Genomic DNA, 16280 nt, shown 5'->3' with positions numbered 1-16280 from the left:
CGATGTAATTTCTTCACATAATCTGATAATTTTAAAGCTTTTATCAAGTCTATACATTTTATAAATATTTAAATTTTGAATAAAGAAATTACTAAATAAAAATTTGCAAGGTGTGAAGAAATGTCGAATACGACAAAGCACTCACTTGGGATAATTAAAAGTACCAAGTTGGAAGGATGGTGGAAGCCTAAATGAGAGAGAGAATTACGGAGAGGAGCGGGGGTTAAAAGAGAGAGAAAAAGCTCAAAATAACTAATTTCACCATATATATAGAATAACTTACTCCATCACTAAATTATAAATGGTGGGATAAATAATTTCATGACTATTTAATACCTCCAATCAAACGCAAGATAAAATAGTCTTGCATTTTATTTCTGCGATTATTATACTTATAACTCACACCAAACGACTAAGTGATTCCATAAGAAATAAAAACATGTTGTTTTGCTATCAATAACATCCCTGCGCCTGAGAAAGCTACAGGCTACCAAATTGTGAGGACAAGAAAAGAAGAAGAATTAATATTTCATTTCAAGATCACAGCTAGCTTCTACATAGTGTCCTTTTACCGCATCTTATAGTAAATACACGAATTCACAACAACTTTTGAAAGAAAGGATAATGAGAAAACATGTTACTATTTTGCGCTAACCTTACCTAGAAAATATTCCAAACACCACCTAGACCTCTCATTTCATATTGCCTTGACATTCCCAGAGCTCTGATGGACTGAGCAAACAAAAATTTTATGCCCAATCTTGTCTCCATCATAACCTAGATATGAGATGAAAAATACCCCCCAATGATGATAACGACTGCAAAGAACCTGCAGTCATTTTTAATTAGATTAAAACCTCCTCCTTTGCCTCTCACCTCAATCCTCAATGGTGGGAAGGAAAAAAAAAAGATAAATCCCTATATTCCCACTCTTTCAACTTGGAAAAACAGAATTTGAGAAGAAAAATACGCCTGAATGATGTATGACGACTGCAAAGAACCTGCAGTCATTTTTAACTAGACTATAACCTCCTCCTCCACCTCTCAACTCAACCCTCATTGGTGAAAAAGAGACTATGTATTGGGGAGAAAGCATATCGCAACAAACAGCAGCAAATCCCTCACTGCCTTCTCCAGACATTTCTAAAATTTCCACTGTGACGATTTGCCCAGTCAGAGTATATAGGTAGACCTGCCACTTTATCTATCTCATCTAACAAGATATCCTCTGTAAGATTGCCCTCTATGTTGTGCTTTGCCTGTGCATAATATGCTTCTTAAGTCAATAATAGTTGGAAAACCTGTAAATGAAGGATGATGTTGCTATATGACAAACCTCCTCGTAGACACTAATATAATCTGGGTTTGATTTGTCTGTTTGGATCTGCACAAAGATCCAAGCATCTTCACAAGAGTTCCAGGAACACTCGATTATCCTACCCGAGTACAACGATAAATCATCAGTTCCATCTGCAGGAGAAAGTACCAATCAGACCAAACTTAGTTTGAAGAAAACATGAGGTGGCAGCCATATTATCTAAGCAACAAAATCTGCTAAACATTTCCTAATAAAATTCAATGGATAGATCTTCATATTCTTACTGCCAGCTGGAACAGACGGGCCATGCAAATAAAAGACAGAAAAGGAGAGATCTTTTTACCACAGGAAACTCCAAGGAGATTAAGTTCAGAGAAAGGAGAAAAAGAGCAGATAATCAAACCTTTAAACATCACTCTGCAACCTTCAATTAGTTTCTTGTTATCGTGTTCTTGCAGATAAAGCAAAGTACTACCGTCAACTCCCACCTGCCAATGCCAACTTGTTAATCAGATTACCATGGTACTAAAGTTATCACAACCATTATGTGATGTTATCTCCTACTGTTAATGTGCAGACAGAAAAAAAAAAAGCTCAAGCATATATACACTCACAATATACAACAGTTTGAGATCTAAAGATGACAGAAAATATAACCACCTCAAATAGAAAATCAACAGTATTTGTTCCGGGATATTTCCATTTCAAACGTCCATCATGTTCCCGAGGCACATAAGTTGCATTCCAGGCCTGTACTGTAAACTATCAGGAGCCAGAATCCAGATAAGCAAAGTTGCAAGAAATTTGTCGTCTAAAGCATATATAAGCTTCAGAACGTACCGACCATAACAAAGCGAGTTGCTGGTCCCAACAACTTCACATTAAGACAAAAAAAACACATGCACAGACACCTCAAGAGGGGGCAACAAGCATGTAAGTGAAGGTACACTAAATTTTGGTGTATAAAATTAGTTCTGTCAAATAAGACCTATGATAGTGAATCACTTGAGTGAATTTGCAGAAGAAATCATTCGATCCTATTTCTCTTCAAAATATCATTCTCTTAATATTTCTGTACCTTTTTCTTTAGCTCCACATCCTATCAGGTTCCTATTCCTTCTTTAGATCTTAATTCTCTTTCTGTTTCCCTATTCCTTATTCCATTCAAAACCACAACCGTTTCTCTTTTTTTTTCTTTTCTTTTCTTTGCTATCTTAGAATTTTCATGTAATCGAGATTCAGCTTCTTCGCACAAAAGTCAAGTTCTGCATTCCAGCTTCTGTCCTTGAAAAATTGTTTTAAGTAGCACCCTATCTGAATTGACTTCATACATAGAGAGAGCAGTTCTAATGATCTAAATCTTTGTCAAAGGAAGTTCTTGATCACCAATATTATTACTAACTCCATTTAGTTTATTAAATTGAATTATACTAGCTAAAGTAACAGAAAGCTGCAGCTAAACAGATCTTCCCAGGCCAAATGATGAGCTTGATCTATCAAATTAGAGCCTAATGTCCCTGTGTCTCTCACTGTCCTCATTCTTGGATGAATGAAATTGCAGAGCTCACTAGCACAATTCTAAATGTACTGATATCTAAATGAGATACAAAGAAAGCTGGAAAACTATGGACATTTCTGATAAGGTTGTGCCAATATTTCTTTAAGTTGTATCTATATGATCTTGATACGACAGACTTGAGTGATATGACAAACTTGAATGTTAATATTAAAGCAGACACAAGTAGATCCCATAGAACCTGAAAGATAAGACCATCAGCTGAATGTGGAAGACATGGCATTATATCTTTTATGAGCTTAGAAGCTGCAGATAGCAAATACAAATCCTTCCTCCTCACCTGCCATCCACAAAACAATCATCAATCCAGGAAGGATCATAAACTTACATACAGTAGAGAGCCTTTATTGAGATCATACATACTTCAAATGGTTCCAGGCCATAGTGGTAGTACGGATTTACATGTGTGGATAAAAGTTCACGTTCAAAGTTTCGGGGACGGATCACCTCCTCTTCAATTAGCATCAATCGATGATGGAAAGGCCGCTGCAAAAGTATTTGGATGCACAAATGATAAAATAAGCAATTTTTGGGAAAACCCAATCAAATTAAAATTATAATATATGCCAAAGTGCTGACTATTGAAAGAAAATGGTAAGGAGCTAGAAAATGCATAATTGAAGGAAAATCTGTACATAATTGAAGGGAAAGATGAAAATGCCCATGAAAGAATAGTCCACATATCTAATATGATAAACTACTCCCAGTAAACCTGTATTCTTGAATGATTGACTGCACAAGTATGAGGATTGATGGTCCTCATGACATTCAAAAAACAGATAAATTACAACCTAAGAAGCAACTATTATTCTACACTCTTTTGGAAAAGGTGGTTGAGGCCACAGTACCATCCATATCTGCATCTCATCCTTGTATGATAAGAGGTACGCAAAATATAAATCACAAAAGTTAGTTCAAGTCATTTTGGCTGATAAATATGTAAGCCAAGACATACCTCTGTAACAGAGAATTCGTTAATTGCTATCACATCATAGATAAGGTAAATAGTCCTCTTCACTTGTGTCTCTGGCTCAGTCTCAGTAATCAATTCACCATCAAGTAACGTGCAGTGATGAAAAATGTCAGCTCTACCCTACAGGAAACTTGTAAATCTTCTACATCAGAAAAAGACTGAAATCGTAAAGCTGTAGAACCAGTATCCCTCATGATGGAGTACAAGAGGTCCTTTATGGACAAAGTACCTGATAGATATTTTTGCGAGGAAATCGCAGCGGGACCTTCCTGAAATAGAACTGTGGATCAACCAAATAACAACCCTCCCTGTCTATTAGCATCATGTATCGTGGCACCTCAGCACTCCAGGTGACATGGTAGAGTTGCTGGCTTAGAAGATGCAGTTTGTCCCTACAAAAGTTCCAGAAAATGAAAAGGATGAGTGAATACTGTTTGACACAAATCCAAAATTATCTTTCAGTACCCTGGAAATCTAATAATCTACTTCAGACATAAATGTACATTAATTTCTTAATAAGAAATAAATGTTATCATGCCCAAAAGGCGAAAAACTATAACACTAAGACACTCGCTGTTTGCCACTTAAAATCTTAAATATATATTATTATTATTATTTTGATGACAGGGTGTCCGGGCCAGCTTTCACGCATTTCGACTAATTTCACAGGATACCTACCACCCCACCAGAAACAGGTACCAGGTAACTCTGTCCACCAAGGCTAGGAAAGATGGGAAAAATCAACTAGTGTTTTTTTGTCTCCGCTTGGATTCGAACCTGTGACCTCATGGCTCTCGACCACTTCACTGACCACTAAGCCATACCCTTAGGTGCTTAAAATCTTGACCATATTAACAACAAAGAAACAAAAATGAAAAATGATTCTTAATTAGCTTCATAACAGTGCACAAAATGCCTCTCTACCTCACAAAGGTGGGGTAAGGTTTGCATACTTCTCACCCTCCCCAGACCCCACTTGTGGGATTACATTGGGTTTGCTGTTGCTGTAACAGAACTCAAAATATCCCTTTCCCACTGCAATTAGAAAAATCCCTGACCTATGCTCCAACATTATATAAAGCATGCGCATTTTTTGTGATAGGCACATGCAGCTGAAATTACTTGTCAATCCTAACACTTACAGACAACTGTAGATCACGCTTCCAGTCAAAGGAAAACTTCCCAGATCTTTTGCACTGCATGCAATTTTTGCACTTCAAGAGGTGCTTTAAAATTCTTAATAATGAGATTCTATAAAAGGCTGCTATTTGCGAGAAGAGGATATTCAATCAGAAAGGAAAAGGTGATAAAATCCTAAATTTTGTCATTTATCTATTTTGAGTACAATGTTTGACTATTTCAAGCCGCTGTAAAATATTGCCTAAATATTGTTGAACTCGGGTATAAGAGACAGATTTTTTTCAAATTAATCTCATGTAAATATCCAAAAATGAAGAATTTATATCAACCTGTCGAGTGAAACCGGGTGTGATCCTGGAATTTGGGTATTTCTCCTGGCCTAAGGACCAAAAGATTTAGTTATGCACCAAAAGAAATCAAAAGAAATAATAATAAACATTAAATCAAGTGCAAATCAACCACCTAAAGAAAACAGGATAACACTTGGACAGTGCAAAGCAAGAACATGACCATCATTCAGGAACTGTATGTAATTTGTTTCATCAGGGACTTGGAATAAATATGTAGAAGAAAGTTCAAAATCAAAATTGATGCCACAGGTAAATCTGCCATGAGTATGAGTAAACAAGATCTTTCCAATTCATATAACACATAGTTAAAAAAAAATTAAAATAGAGATGATGTGCCGTGGAAAATGAACTTTTGAATAACTGGAACCTGTACATGCAAATTAAGCACTTGATAGCAGAAGTTCCTCATCCTCTGAACCTCAGTGAATGGGATACGTTCGCCCCTAAAATCTGCATCTGACACCGCACCTGCTCTTGCAAGATTCCCCTGCAATAACGAGGTTCTGGCATTTTGAATAAAGACGGAGAAATAAAAGGGGAAGAAAACAATAGGTAAATAATACATAACATCCTGATTGTTGAGCAAATACTGCATACTGTTTAATAGGCAGACTATATTTTACTTAACCAGATCAAACTGAAAGAGTACTATCAGCTGAACAACGAGAAAACCAATTCAAGTCATACAATCATCAATACAAGGTGAATGATTAAGGGACAAAGCAATTTTTTTCCTTCAAGGAAGTAACAAGAGTCTACACAAAATGAAACCATGATTGTTTTCAAAAAGCATTAGCTTTACAATAATTTATTACAAATTTTAGGTTCCCACTAAATCCGTCAAATTTGTTTAGGAATCCTATTAGTATCCCTTCTTCATCAACATCCCCAACTACGAGTACTTCTCCTTCATCTCCTCCTCCAATTTTCCAGCTCCACCTCTCTTGAGAAATCATTGTTGCAAGTTCTCCACATCAGTTCCAGATGATCCACCTACTGAATCAGATCATGCGCCTGTAGTAGACTTGTCTTGTCCTATTCCTATAATTGCCCTATGGAAAGGTATTCGCTCCACTCTTAATCCTAATCCCAATTGTGTTGGTTTGAGGTGTCATTGTCTATCATCATTATGTTTTTGTCTCATCTTTGTCTTCTATTAGTATCCCTAAGTCTACAGGTGAAACCCTCCCTCCTCCAGGATAAAGACAGACTGATTGAAGAGATATTTTGTTTTACACACTAGTAGTACTTGGGAACTTATTTCTTGACCTTGATGTAAATCTACCATAAAGTTGGCTGCACGGTAACATTGGTCGACTGGCGCGCCTAGTGGCCAAAGGTTATACTCAATTTTTTTGGGCTTTGATTACATTGACACGTTCTCTCTAGTAGCTAAAATTTCATCGTTCTGCTTCTATATCCATGATTGTTTGTCATTTGGCCTCTTTATCAGTTAGACATCAAGAATGTTTTCTCCACAGCAATAGATGAAGTATATATGAACCAACCACCTAGTTTGTTGCTCAAGGGGAGTCTAGTGGTCTTATAGTATAATTGTGATGGGTCCCTATATGGGTTTAAACAAACTTCTTGAGCGTGGTTAGGTAAGTTTAGCACAGTTATTCAAGAGTTGGGTATGACTAGCAATAAGGTTGACCGTTTAGTATCCTATCGATATGTCGCTCCAACTCGATACATTTATTTGGTAGTTTATGTTTATAATGCAGTCATCTTGGACAATGATAAGGATGATACAACTGAACTGGAGCAACATCTTTCTCAGCACTTCCAGACTAAAGATCTAGGCAGATTGGACCATTTCCCATGTACTGGGGTTGCTCAATTCATATCAGGAAGTGTCATCTCACAGTATGTTCTAGACATTCTTGAGGAGACATGAACAATAGTTTGTAGACCCATCAACTCCCATTGATACAAATCCTAAGCTTTGCCAGGTTAGGGGCACCTCATAATGATACCGAAAGGTATAAGTGGTTGGCTGGTAAGGTGAATTACCTTATAAAACTAGACCTGGCATTGTCTTTCCAATGAGTGTTGTAAATCAATTTATGGGCTCCTTGCGTGATGGTTTCCTTGATACATAAAATCAGCCAAGGGAAAAGGATACTTTCCGATGATCAAGGCAATGAGCAGATTGTTGGATACATAGATGCAGATTGGGCAGGAACACCTTATGATTGACAATCAGATTGGGCAGGAACACCTTATGATTGACGATCTACTTCTGGATATCACATTCTTGTTGGAGGTAACTTAGTATCTTGGAAAAGTAACCTAACCTTACCATTCTAAAAAATGAAGTATCTTCGAAAGCAATAAGCAGAATATTTTCCAAGAAACAGAATACGGTTGCTCGGTCTAGCGCAAAAGCAAACTATCAGGCAATGGCTATGGCAACTAGCGAAGTGCGAAATGGTTTGGATCAAACAATTGCTCAAAGAATTGAAGTTTGAACAAATTAGCCAGATGAAACTTGTGTTGATAACCACTCGCCCTTGATGCATCCAATCTGATGATCAAAGAGAGAACTAAACACATGAGAGATAGATTGTCACTTTTTTAGAGAAAAGAAATCTCAGTAGACATTGTCACATAGTTCTTGATATCAAATTATAAGCTTGCATATATTTTCACTCGGTCCCTTGCTGGCCTACGAATTAGTTACATTTGTAACAAGCTTGGTAATCAACTGGAATGGACCAACTTGAGGGAAAGTGTTGATAATCTTAGTTATTATCAATTAGGAAAATATTGTTTAGTCGTAATTATATAGTCTTGATTCTTTCCTAGTTTAGAATAGGTGTGTGCACTATTTAAACACCCACTATCTTGGGAGAATAATCAGGACATACATTCCTCGTTTCTTTCTTCCATGTTATATTTCTCACAGCTTTGTACAAAATATTGGGAAGCATAGAGTTCATGTTCCTGCCAAACTTGGCAGATATGGAGTGAAAGACAAATAGTGATGCTAGCTTTACTGTCAACAACTTCCTGTAGTCTTTGAAGACAAACCAAAATCTTTCATCATTTAAAAATAGTGCACCAAGTGCTCCACTGTTGAACCTTATGAGAATTTTCAAATATCAATGCAGCAATTGTTCACCAAATAATCTCCAAAAGAACTACTTACAAAAGGGGCAACAACTTCATTATCTTGATCAGAGTCTCTCTTCCAATCGGGAGTTTGGGGACAAACAAAAAGTTCAGGCTTCGATTGGAAATAGAAGTCATATAGTGCTTCAACGTACTTCTGTCTGTAAATTCCAGGAGGGCGTGCTTGGGCAAACGTTGCTATTGCCTGAAGATAAGACACAAATTTTCTAAATTGTGTTGGAATCCTAAAAAGAGCAAGATTTGGTGTAAAATGAATAAGATTACTAACCTCACTAACACTAACGGACTGATTACGTACGAGAAAATGTGCAATCATATAGCCTGTTCGGTTGTGACCATGAGTGCAGTGGACAACAGCATACTTACTTGCTTGAGATTCTTGAGATGTAAATTGCACAACCTGCAATCAATATAAGCTCTGAAGATGAAAATCTCAGCAAAGTAAAAAGTAATTATCACACTGCCATAGATACCCTTCCCAGATATGCAGAGCATGATGAAAGATAGATGACATGCATGTAACAGCAGAAGGAGAATTACCTCAGAAATAAATCTATCTACGGACTCAGCATCAGGTACAGAGTCCTTCCCCGGGCATCGAATCTGGATAAACACATAGCATACAACTGGCCACTTAACCATGAGATCGAATAGGATATATATATAAAACTGTTCATATTTACCTTAACATGTCTAATACCATGAGTGGTCCAATCAGATTCTGGATAGTAACGGTCAGTGTTTGTTAAGTCAACCACCAGTCCTATCTGCAATAAGTGTTAGTAATGATAGACATGGATGACAGCTTAGCTGATAATCAAGTTTATAGGACAAACATTGAAAATCCAACTAGCAAGAAGATTAGTTGTGGGCAAGACTAAAAGATGATGACACAAAGAAAATCTGATATGGATGCACATTCCTTTTTTCTTCTAACCGAAAAATCCCCACATGCCAATGGCACACAGTTAATAAACAGTGGATAATAGGCTTGCCTCTACCCTTCTCCACTTAAATACCATGTTTTTGCCAGTGGAAGGGTTTGAACCTGTGACGTGTGCCTAACCCACACATCACGTGCTCCAAACATAGATGTACATTCTTATGTAAGACTTCTACAAGTTGTCAATTCACACACAAACAGAATATTCTAGCTTCAGTGCTTCACTACCAGAACTAACAAATAAATAGGCAGGAGTCTCAGCAGCCACCATTTTTGAGCCATATCCATCTGAACGACGACAGTGAACACATATCTACCTGTCCTATAAACTCAGAGACGTTAGGTCCTCCAAAATCTTTTGGTTGTATAAGAATGCACAGGTCCCCAAACGTGCAGGTAACTTACTTTCAATTTCTTTCTTTTGAAAATCCTTTCTTCTACTCTTCACTTATACAACAGCCAACTCCTTTTATGAACAAACTATTTTAAAAACTCACAAGACTTGATTCAAAAACTACTGGATCCAGCGAAAGGTAGTTCTTTCTGATGAAAAGGTTTTTCTTTTTTCTTTTGGATAATACTGTTTAATGATTATTACTCAACTTTCAATAGATATGTCAGATGACTACTGTCAATCTCTATAGGAAATAGTGAGTTGGCAAACATATGAGCTCCCCTCCCCTCCTGCCCCCAAAATATTAAAAAAAAAAACGCTAAACACAGTAAACAGTTTAAATTTCTCAGGAATTAACTAACTCAGAAACAAAAGGCGACTAATGACGCATGACCAAAACAAAAGGCAACGAAAGGGGAACGTCAGAAGAGTGTAAGAGATAAGAGAGAGATGGAAGAGAGAACAATTTTGCAATGACTCTTCAGATGACAATTAAGGAGACAAATTGGTGCAGAAAGATATTGGTCATCCAATAAATCTGCACAGATCATATCAAGACAATTATCACCAAGTTAACCTTATTTGTAAGTGTCAAGGGTGGGGAGGAAGAGATGAACCAAATAGTAAATGAGATAACCAGAAGAAAATCTTGTCACCACACCACTTACTTCTCTCCCTAAACATCTTTGCTTGTCGATTACTTCTTTTGGGGTGTAACTTTCTCCAGGAGGGATGTTCTTGTTGAATGACTCAGTCAGAGGCACTTTGGATGGGATAATAAGACCTATATTATCACCATATGGAGGGCAATATAACCAACCTGTAAAAAAAACACTCTTATCAGGATAACTTCAAAGAAAGATTTGTGTGAATGGAAACGATGTTTCTCTTTTAAAGTAAAAACTAAGCAAATGCAATCGTTCATGGAACAAAACAAGACGACAGCTTATGCACATCAAGACATCCAGCTTATCACACAGTAACAAGTTATTGGACATGCATGCTTGTGGGAACAATCAGATGACTGAAGATAAAATTGAAGAACCTAGTACACCCCTTCAGGTCTTAAGACCAAAACAGCTGGTATAAAATGACATGGAAGGAAAAAGGAACGAGGTTATCAGATGGGAGTTTAAATTTTTACCTGCCAACAGTGGAACATCTTTTATTTACAACTAGAAAGAAAGTAAAACTAGATAATTGTAAATACTGGATAGTCATAAGCTATCATGTTGTTTACAACTGCAGGTAAACGTAAAACCTAGAAAGAAAGTAAATAACCTACTATAATCAGTTAAACGATACTTTATTTAATAACCATGGTGTCGGGCTAGCTTGCACACCCCGACTAATTCCACGGCCCATAGGTACCTGCTACCTCCCACCAGTTGTCCACCAAGGTTTGGACAAATGGAAGAAATCAACTAGTCTTTTACTATCCTCTAGGGGTTGGCCCTGAAACATCATGATTCTCAACCCACTTTATTAATCACTAGGGCACACCCTTTGGGTGATTAAACCATGCGGCAAAAAAATAATATAAAAAGATTTTACATGTTAATGTAACAAAACTACATTGTAAAACTTTTTACGCTATCAATGTATACTTAAATCCACTCAAAAACTTTTGAAGCTACATAATTACCTACCAGTAACAGGTTACTAGCCTCATTTGACTTAATGGAGGTCTAAATATGAATGGTTCAGACATTAGATCATTAAGTGCATTTGTTTTCATTAAGATTTACTTACTTAATTGGTCTAAATAGGTCTTAATCATTAAGATATAGAACACAGTCTTAATATCATTAAGAGGTATTTTTGCGTGGATAATACACATCATCACTCTATCCACAATCACCAGCCACCACCACTAACCAGCTCTGCCATCATAACCACCACCACCACCACCTTTGTCAACCATCATTACCGCCGTCTACCACCGACTACATATGTCATCACAACCACTATCGTTGCTAATCACTAGTGTCAGTTGCTACCACTCTTATCTCCTCCATCATTATAATTATATCCATTGCCACCACCCTTGTCTCTGTAGCCACCTCCACCACCACTATCAACCACTACCTCCACTAAAGTCAATTCTACTACCAGCAAACTCCGTCATCACAACTAGCACTACAACTAACTACCACCACACATTCTTCCATCACCACCACCATCGTTGCCACTTCCACCACTACTATCAGTCACTACCACTAGGGGCGGACCCTCCCTATATCAAGGGGTGTCATCCGACACTACTTCATCGAAAAATTTTAGTACTATATAAATAAAAATCTGGAAAAAAATAGAATATCACAGAAATAATATAAATGACACTCTTTCAGTAAATGAATTACCTTGGCTCTCTGGTTGGATGTGTGGCTGATGCACTTATTTCTTCCAAGTGGCCAAGTTCGAACCCCAACACGCTCAAGCTTTTCTAGTAAATTTTGTCCTTGTGATAAAAGTAAATGTTGTTGAGATTCGAACCTCTAACCTCCAATTCCTAGTCAAATTAGGGTAAACTAGACCAGTTGAACTTAAATACAATTTGAGTATATTGTAATAATTTAATTACTTGTCCAAAATGGAACTGGACACAAAAATAAGTTATAAAGTTAAACCTAAGTCGTCAAGGAGAGTTGTAGTAGTTTACTTGATTTATGTTTTATTAGTACACTTTAAATAGTTTTTATTAATATAATGTTGTTATATCAATTATACATTTGTTTACTTATTTCTAAATATCGACATCGCTTACAAAAAATCTTTTGTACGCCACTGACTACCACCATTGTGGTCAATCTCTGCTACCAACCACCTCCATCATCATAACTAGCACCACCACCAACTACCACAAATACATCATCATCAACCACCACACATTCTTCATCCATCACTATCAACACCACCAACTACCAACATAAACCAACTTCACCATTACAATCACCAACACCACTACCAATCACCACCATTATGACAGTCAACACAACACCATCCACCTATACTGTCACAACTATCACCACAATCATTACTAGCCACAAACAACAACTATTACTATTACCATCACCACCACCACTACAAACTATCTCCACCATCACTAGCAAGCATAAGTGTTTCATTTTTTAAGTACATTCAAATATTGAAAAAGAAACAGTTTTAATCATTTAGTGTTCACATCTAGAGACAACATCTTGATCATTCAGATGTGCATTCAGATTCAGACGTCTAAATCTTAATGAAAACAAAAAGACCTTAGAGAAGCAAAATTTAAGCTGGAGGTCAAGACACAAGCTAAATGTGATCAGAAGTAAACTAATGGATAATGTCTTTAGCACTCGAAGCAAAGATCTTTTTTGTAAATATTTCATTAATCACAATGCCAAAATCAATCATATACAAGAAGCATACCAAAAAGTAAAGAACCTACAAAAAAATATATGGTCTCTACAACACACTCAATCTTCTATATAACCCGAAATTATATAGGTGCACCAAAACTAAATAAGGGATCGGAGATACTCCTTAAATGCCAAAAACTCAACTCTACCCCTTAAAATCCCTCTTGTTTCTCTCTCTCTAAGTGATCCACATTAATGCTATAGGAACAACATTACATGCCCTTGGCATTGCCCAAGACATACCAAACCAGCTAAAGTTATACCGCCACATCGTGGCCAAGCTGCAACGTAGAAGAAGATGATCTACATCTTCGCCCGTCTCATTGCACAAGTAACACAAGTTGATACAAACAACTTTTCTTTTCCTAAGGTTCAGCATGGCCAAGATCGCCCCTCTAACAAATAATCAAGTGGAAAAGCACACACCTTCCTTAGCACCTTAGAAATTCAAATGGACTTTGCAAGAAAAACCTCATGCGCCTTCACCTCCCAATCCTAGAAATCTCTCCTAATCCTCGAATCCCAAAACATTTCTTCCTTTTGTGTCCCCCTTATATTCTAGACTACCGCCTCCATGTCCCTCCGTCTGACATGAAACCCTATAAATGCTTGGCAACTCCTCTTTTAGCAATTGTGTCCACACCATTAATCTCCCCAGAAAAGTAGAAACTAATTCTTCTCCCATCCCCTAACCTGAAGGAAATGTTATCCTGAAAATTCATCCATCCATCCATGATATTCCTCCATGCTTCACACCCAAAATGTGGATATCATTAGTTCTCCAACCCCCTTCCATCACCCCATATTTATTTGGACCTCGACCCCAAATCTCCACAAAAATTTCAAAAACAAAACTATGTTAAAAGCCCTCTCCGTACTTATCTACTATCACCCTCTCCATAAGGTTTAGACCTCTATCCCAAATCTCCACAACCATTTCCCCAACAAAAATTTATTAAAAGCCCTAAAACATTTACTACCAACCATCCCCAACTCTTAAGAGTTATCACAATCTCTAATCTTACCAATTGATACTTCCTTGCCTCATTCACCAAATCAAAAAAAGTTACTTTGAAGTCTTTTCAATTTATGGAACAAAGACCTAAAATAAGTGGAGATGCTCGATAAAGTGTTTTTAATAAGCACTTCTTTTTCGCCTTTAGACAAATATCTTTTATGTCAACCTTCAAGACTCTTCTCTCTAAAGTAACGGATTCCAAACATTAATATACTTATTTGAGGGCCCCAAGGGTAAACCCAGATAAGTAGTTGGGAGAGCTCCTACCGACAATGCAAAACCTGAGCGAGCAAATCAATATTGTCCACCTCACCAACAGTAATTGGTCTCACATTTTTCGAGATTAATTTTAAGGCCTATCACCACTTGAAACCAAGTTAAAACTTCACTAGAAATTCTATTTGATTCTCATCTGCATCATAAAAACTAGGGTGTCATCCACAAACAAAAGGTGAGAAATAGTTAAAGGACACACCACCTCCAACCGCAGCATTGAACCCCTTAATGTGTTCTCCCAAAACAACTATCTCCATCCCCAAAATAAAGAGCATAGATGATAAAGGATCCCTTTGGCTCAACCCCTCAAACTGCCCAAAAAAACAAGAGTTACCATTCACTCTCATTGAGTTAACGCCCCGAGATACAAAAACTTATCCACTTTCTCCATTTCTCCCCAAAGCTCATCTTCAGCATAATGAAATCAAGGACTACCGACTTACATGGGTCATAAGCCTTTTCAAGATCTAGATTAGGGAGTTCGTCCAAATTGAGCATCTTCATTTATTAGTGGAAGCTAAATAGAGCTTAAGTGATTAAATCCCAATCTCCATTATGCTCGTAAGGTATGGATGCTAAATTACAAGAGTGCCATAAAATGCAACATGAAGTACTCGAAATGCAATACTAGAATTCCACAACCTAGTCTTTTGAAATACTTGGCAATCATCTAGAAGAATTAAGTTATATACCCTGACGATATAAAGTCGTTTTAGTTTAGCTGGTTGTAAAATATTGTTTGAGTATTTTTTTCTAGTTATATACATATACTATCTCAAGTTAAACCCTCAAATTGGCCAACAGACTGATGTTTCACAACGAGTGCATAAAACAGTACAAATGAATAGCAAAATTGACAAAATTTATGGAAGGCAAATGTGAACTGAATATAAATCTGAGATGTTAACTAATACTGTGAACTGAAGTTGAGAACAAGGAAGGAAACCTGCGGGTACGCTGTAAGGGTCGAAAAACTTGCGAGGTCTATTTCGAGATCGCCAATAATCCTTAGATGAGGAAGAGACGTGGATTGAATCTTCGCCAAGTTGCTTCTTTTTCTTCAATTGTTGTCCTTCTACTTCCATCTGATGAAGTAAACGCCTTTCACGGAGACGGAGTATGTGGAAATCTCCGGCAAACCGTCGCCGTCACAGACGGACAAATGCAGACGTCGCTGGGTTTACTGCAAGTTTGCAACACGAGGGAAAGGAAAAACGCGTTGAATTTTACTTGAGTAATTGTTGCCTCTTGGATTGGTTTACCTTTTTCATTTTTTATTTTTCATTTTTCCTTTTTTGGGGTTTTTTTTCAAATTTTCTCCTAGTTTCCTCACGAGAAAATTGAGTAGAACTAACGATTAAAAAAAATGTGATATTGACTTGGTCAAATAAGATTAAATAAAAAATGAATTTGATTAGAGTAATTTAAAATTTTGGGGTATATATTAATATTTTAAAATTTTTGAAAAATTTTCCTCTCTTTTAAAATTTCCCCCTTGTTATCTTTTGAATCTTTATTTTTTTCACTTTTAGATTTCTTACCCCCGTCTTCTTCTTTCTTTCTTTTTCTCTCTCTCTTCCTTCATTTTCTTCTTCTTTTTTTATGGTCTTTATTGCCGCCATTATCGCCGCAATCATCGCCATCGATGTTCATTGTTTTTTATCGCGTATTTTTTTTCTCTTTTTGATTCTTATTTATACAAACTGTTTGCTTTGTTTTTTAAAAATTTTGAATTTTTTTAAAAGTC

The 16280-nt window shown here is 36.8% G+C and overlaps 1 protein-coding gene across 2 annotated transcripts; it reads right to left on the bottom strand.

The window, feature by feature from the left end:
* Nucleotides 1–513: 513 nt before the first annotated feature.
* LOC129882838 (uncharacterized) lies at nucleotides 514–15772 on the bottom strand. 2 transcript variants are annotated; one of them, XM_055957313.1, is made up of 16 exons: nucleotides 15480–15772; nucleotides 10501–10652; nucleotides 9179–9262; nucleotides 9036–9098; nucleotides 8764–8895; nucleotides 8512–8679; nucleotides 5725–5844; nucleotides 5337–5386; nucleotides 4097–4259; nucleotides 3850–3987; nucleotides 3258–3380; nucleotides 3076–3174; nucleotides 1979–2068; nucleotides 1722–1806; nucleotides 1337–1470; nucleotides 514–1259 (listed from the first exon to the last, which is right to left on the bottom strand). In XM_055957313.1, exons 1-16 carry the CDS (start codon nucleotides 15616–15618, stop codon nucleotides 1122–1124), a joined length of 1878 nt encoding a protein of 625 aa, XP_055813288.1. In that variant the 5' UTR covers nucleotides 15619–15772; the 3' UTR covers nucleotides 514–1121. The 2 variants fall into 2 exon arrangements, with proteins under 2 accessions (XP_055813288.1, XP_055813289.1); XM_055957314.1 differs by having other exon boundaries at nucleotides 5731–5844; nucleotides 15480–15771.
* Between the last annotated feature and the right edge of the window lie 508 nt (nucleotides 15773–16280).

Source organism: Solanum dulcamara, chromosome 3 (assembly GCF_947179165.1).
Source record: "Solanum dulcamara chromosome 3, daSolDulc1.2, whole genome shotgun sequence".
In the NCBI taxonomy this organism is placed as follows: domain Eukaryota; kingdom Viridiplantae; phylum Streptophyta; class Magnoliopsida; order Solanales; family Solanaceae; genus Solanum; species Solanum dulcamara.
Note: the sequence above shows the minus strand (reverse complement) of the source record. Positions and strands in the feature narration are given on the sequence as shown.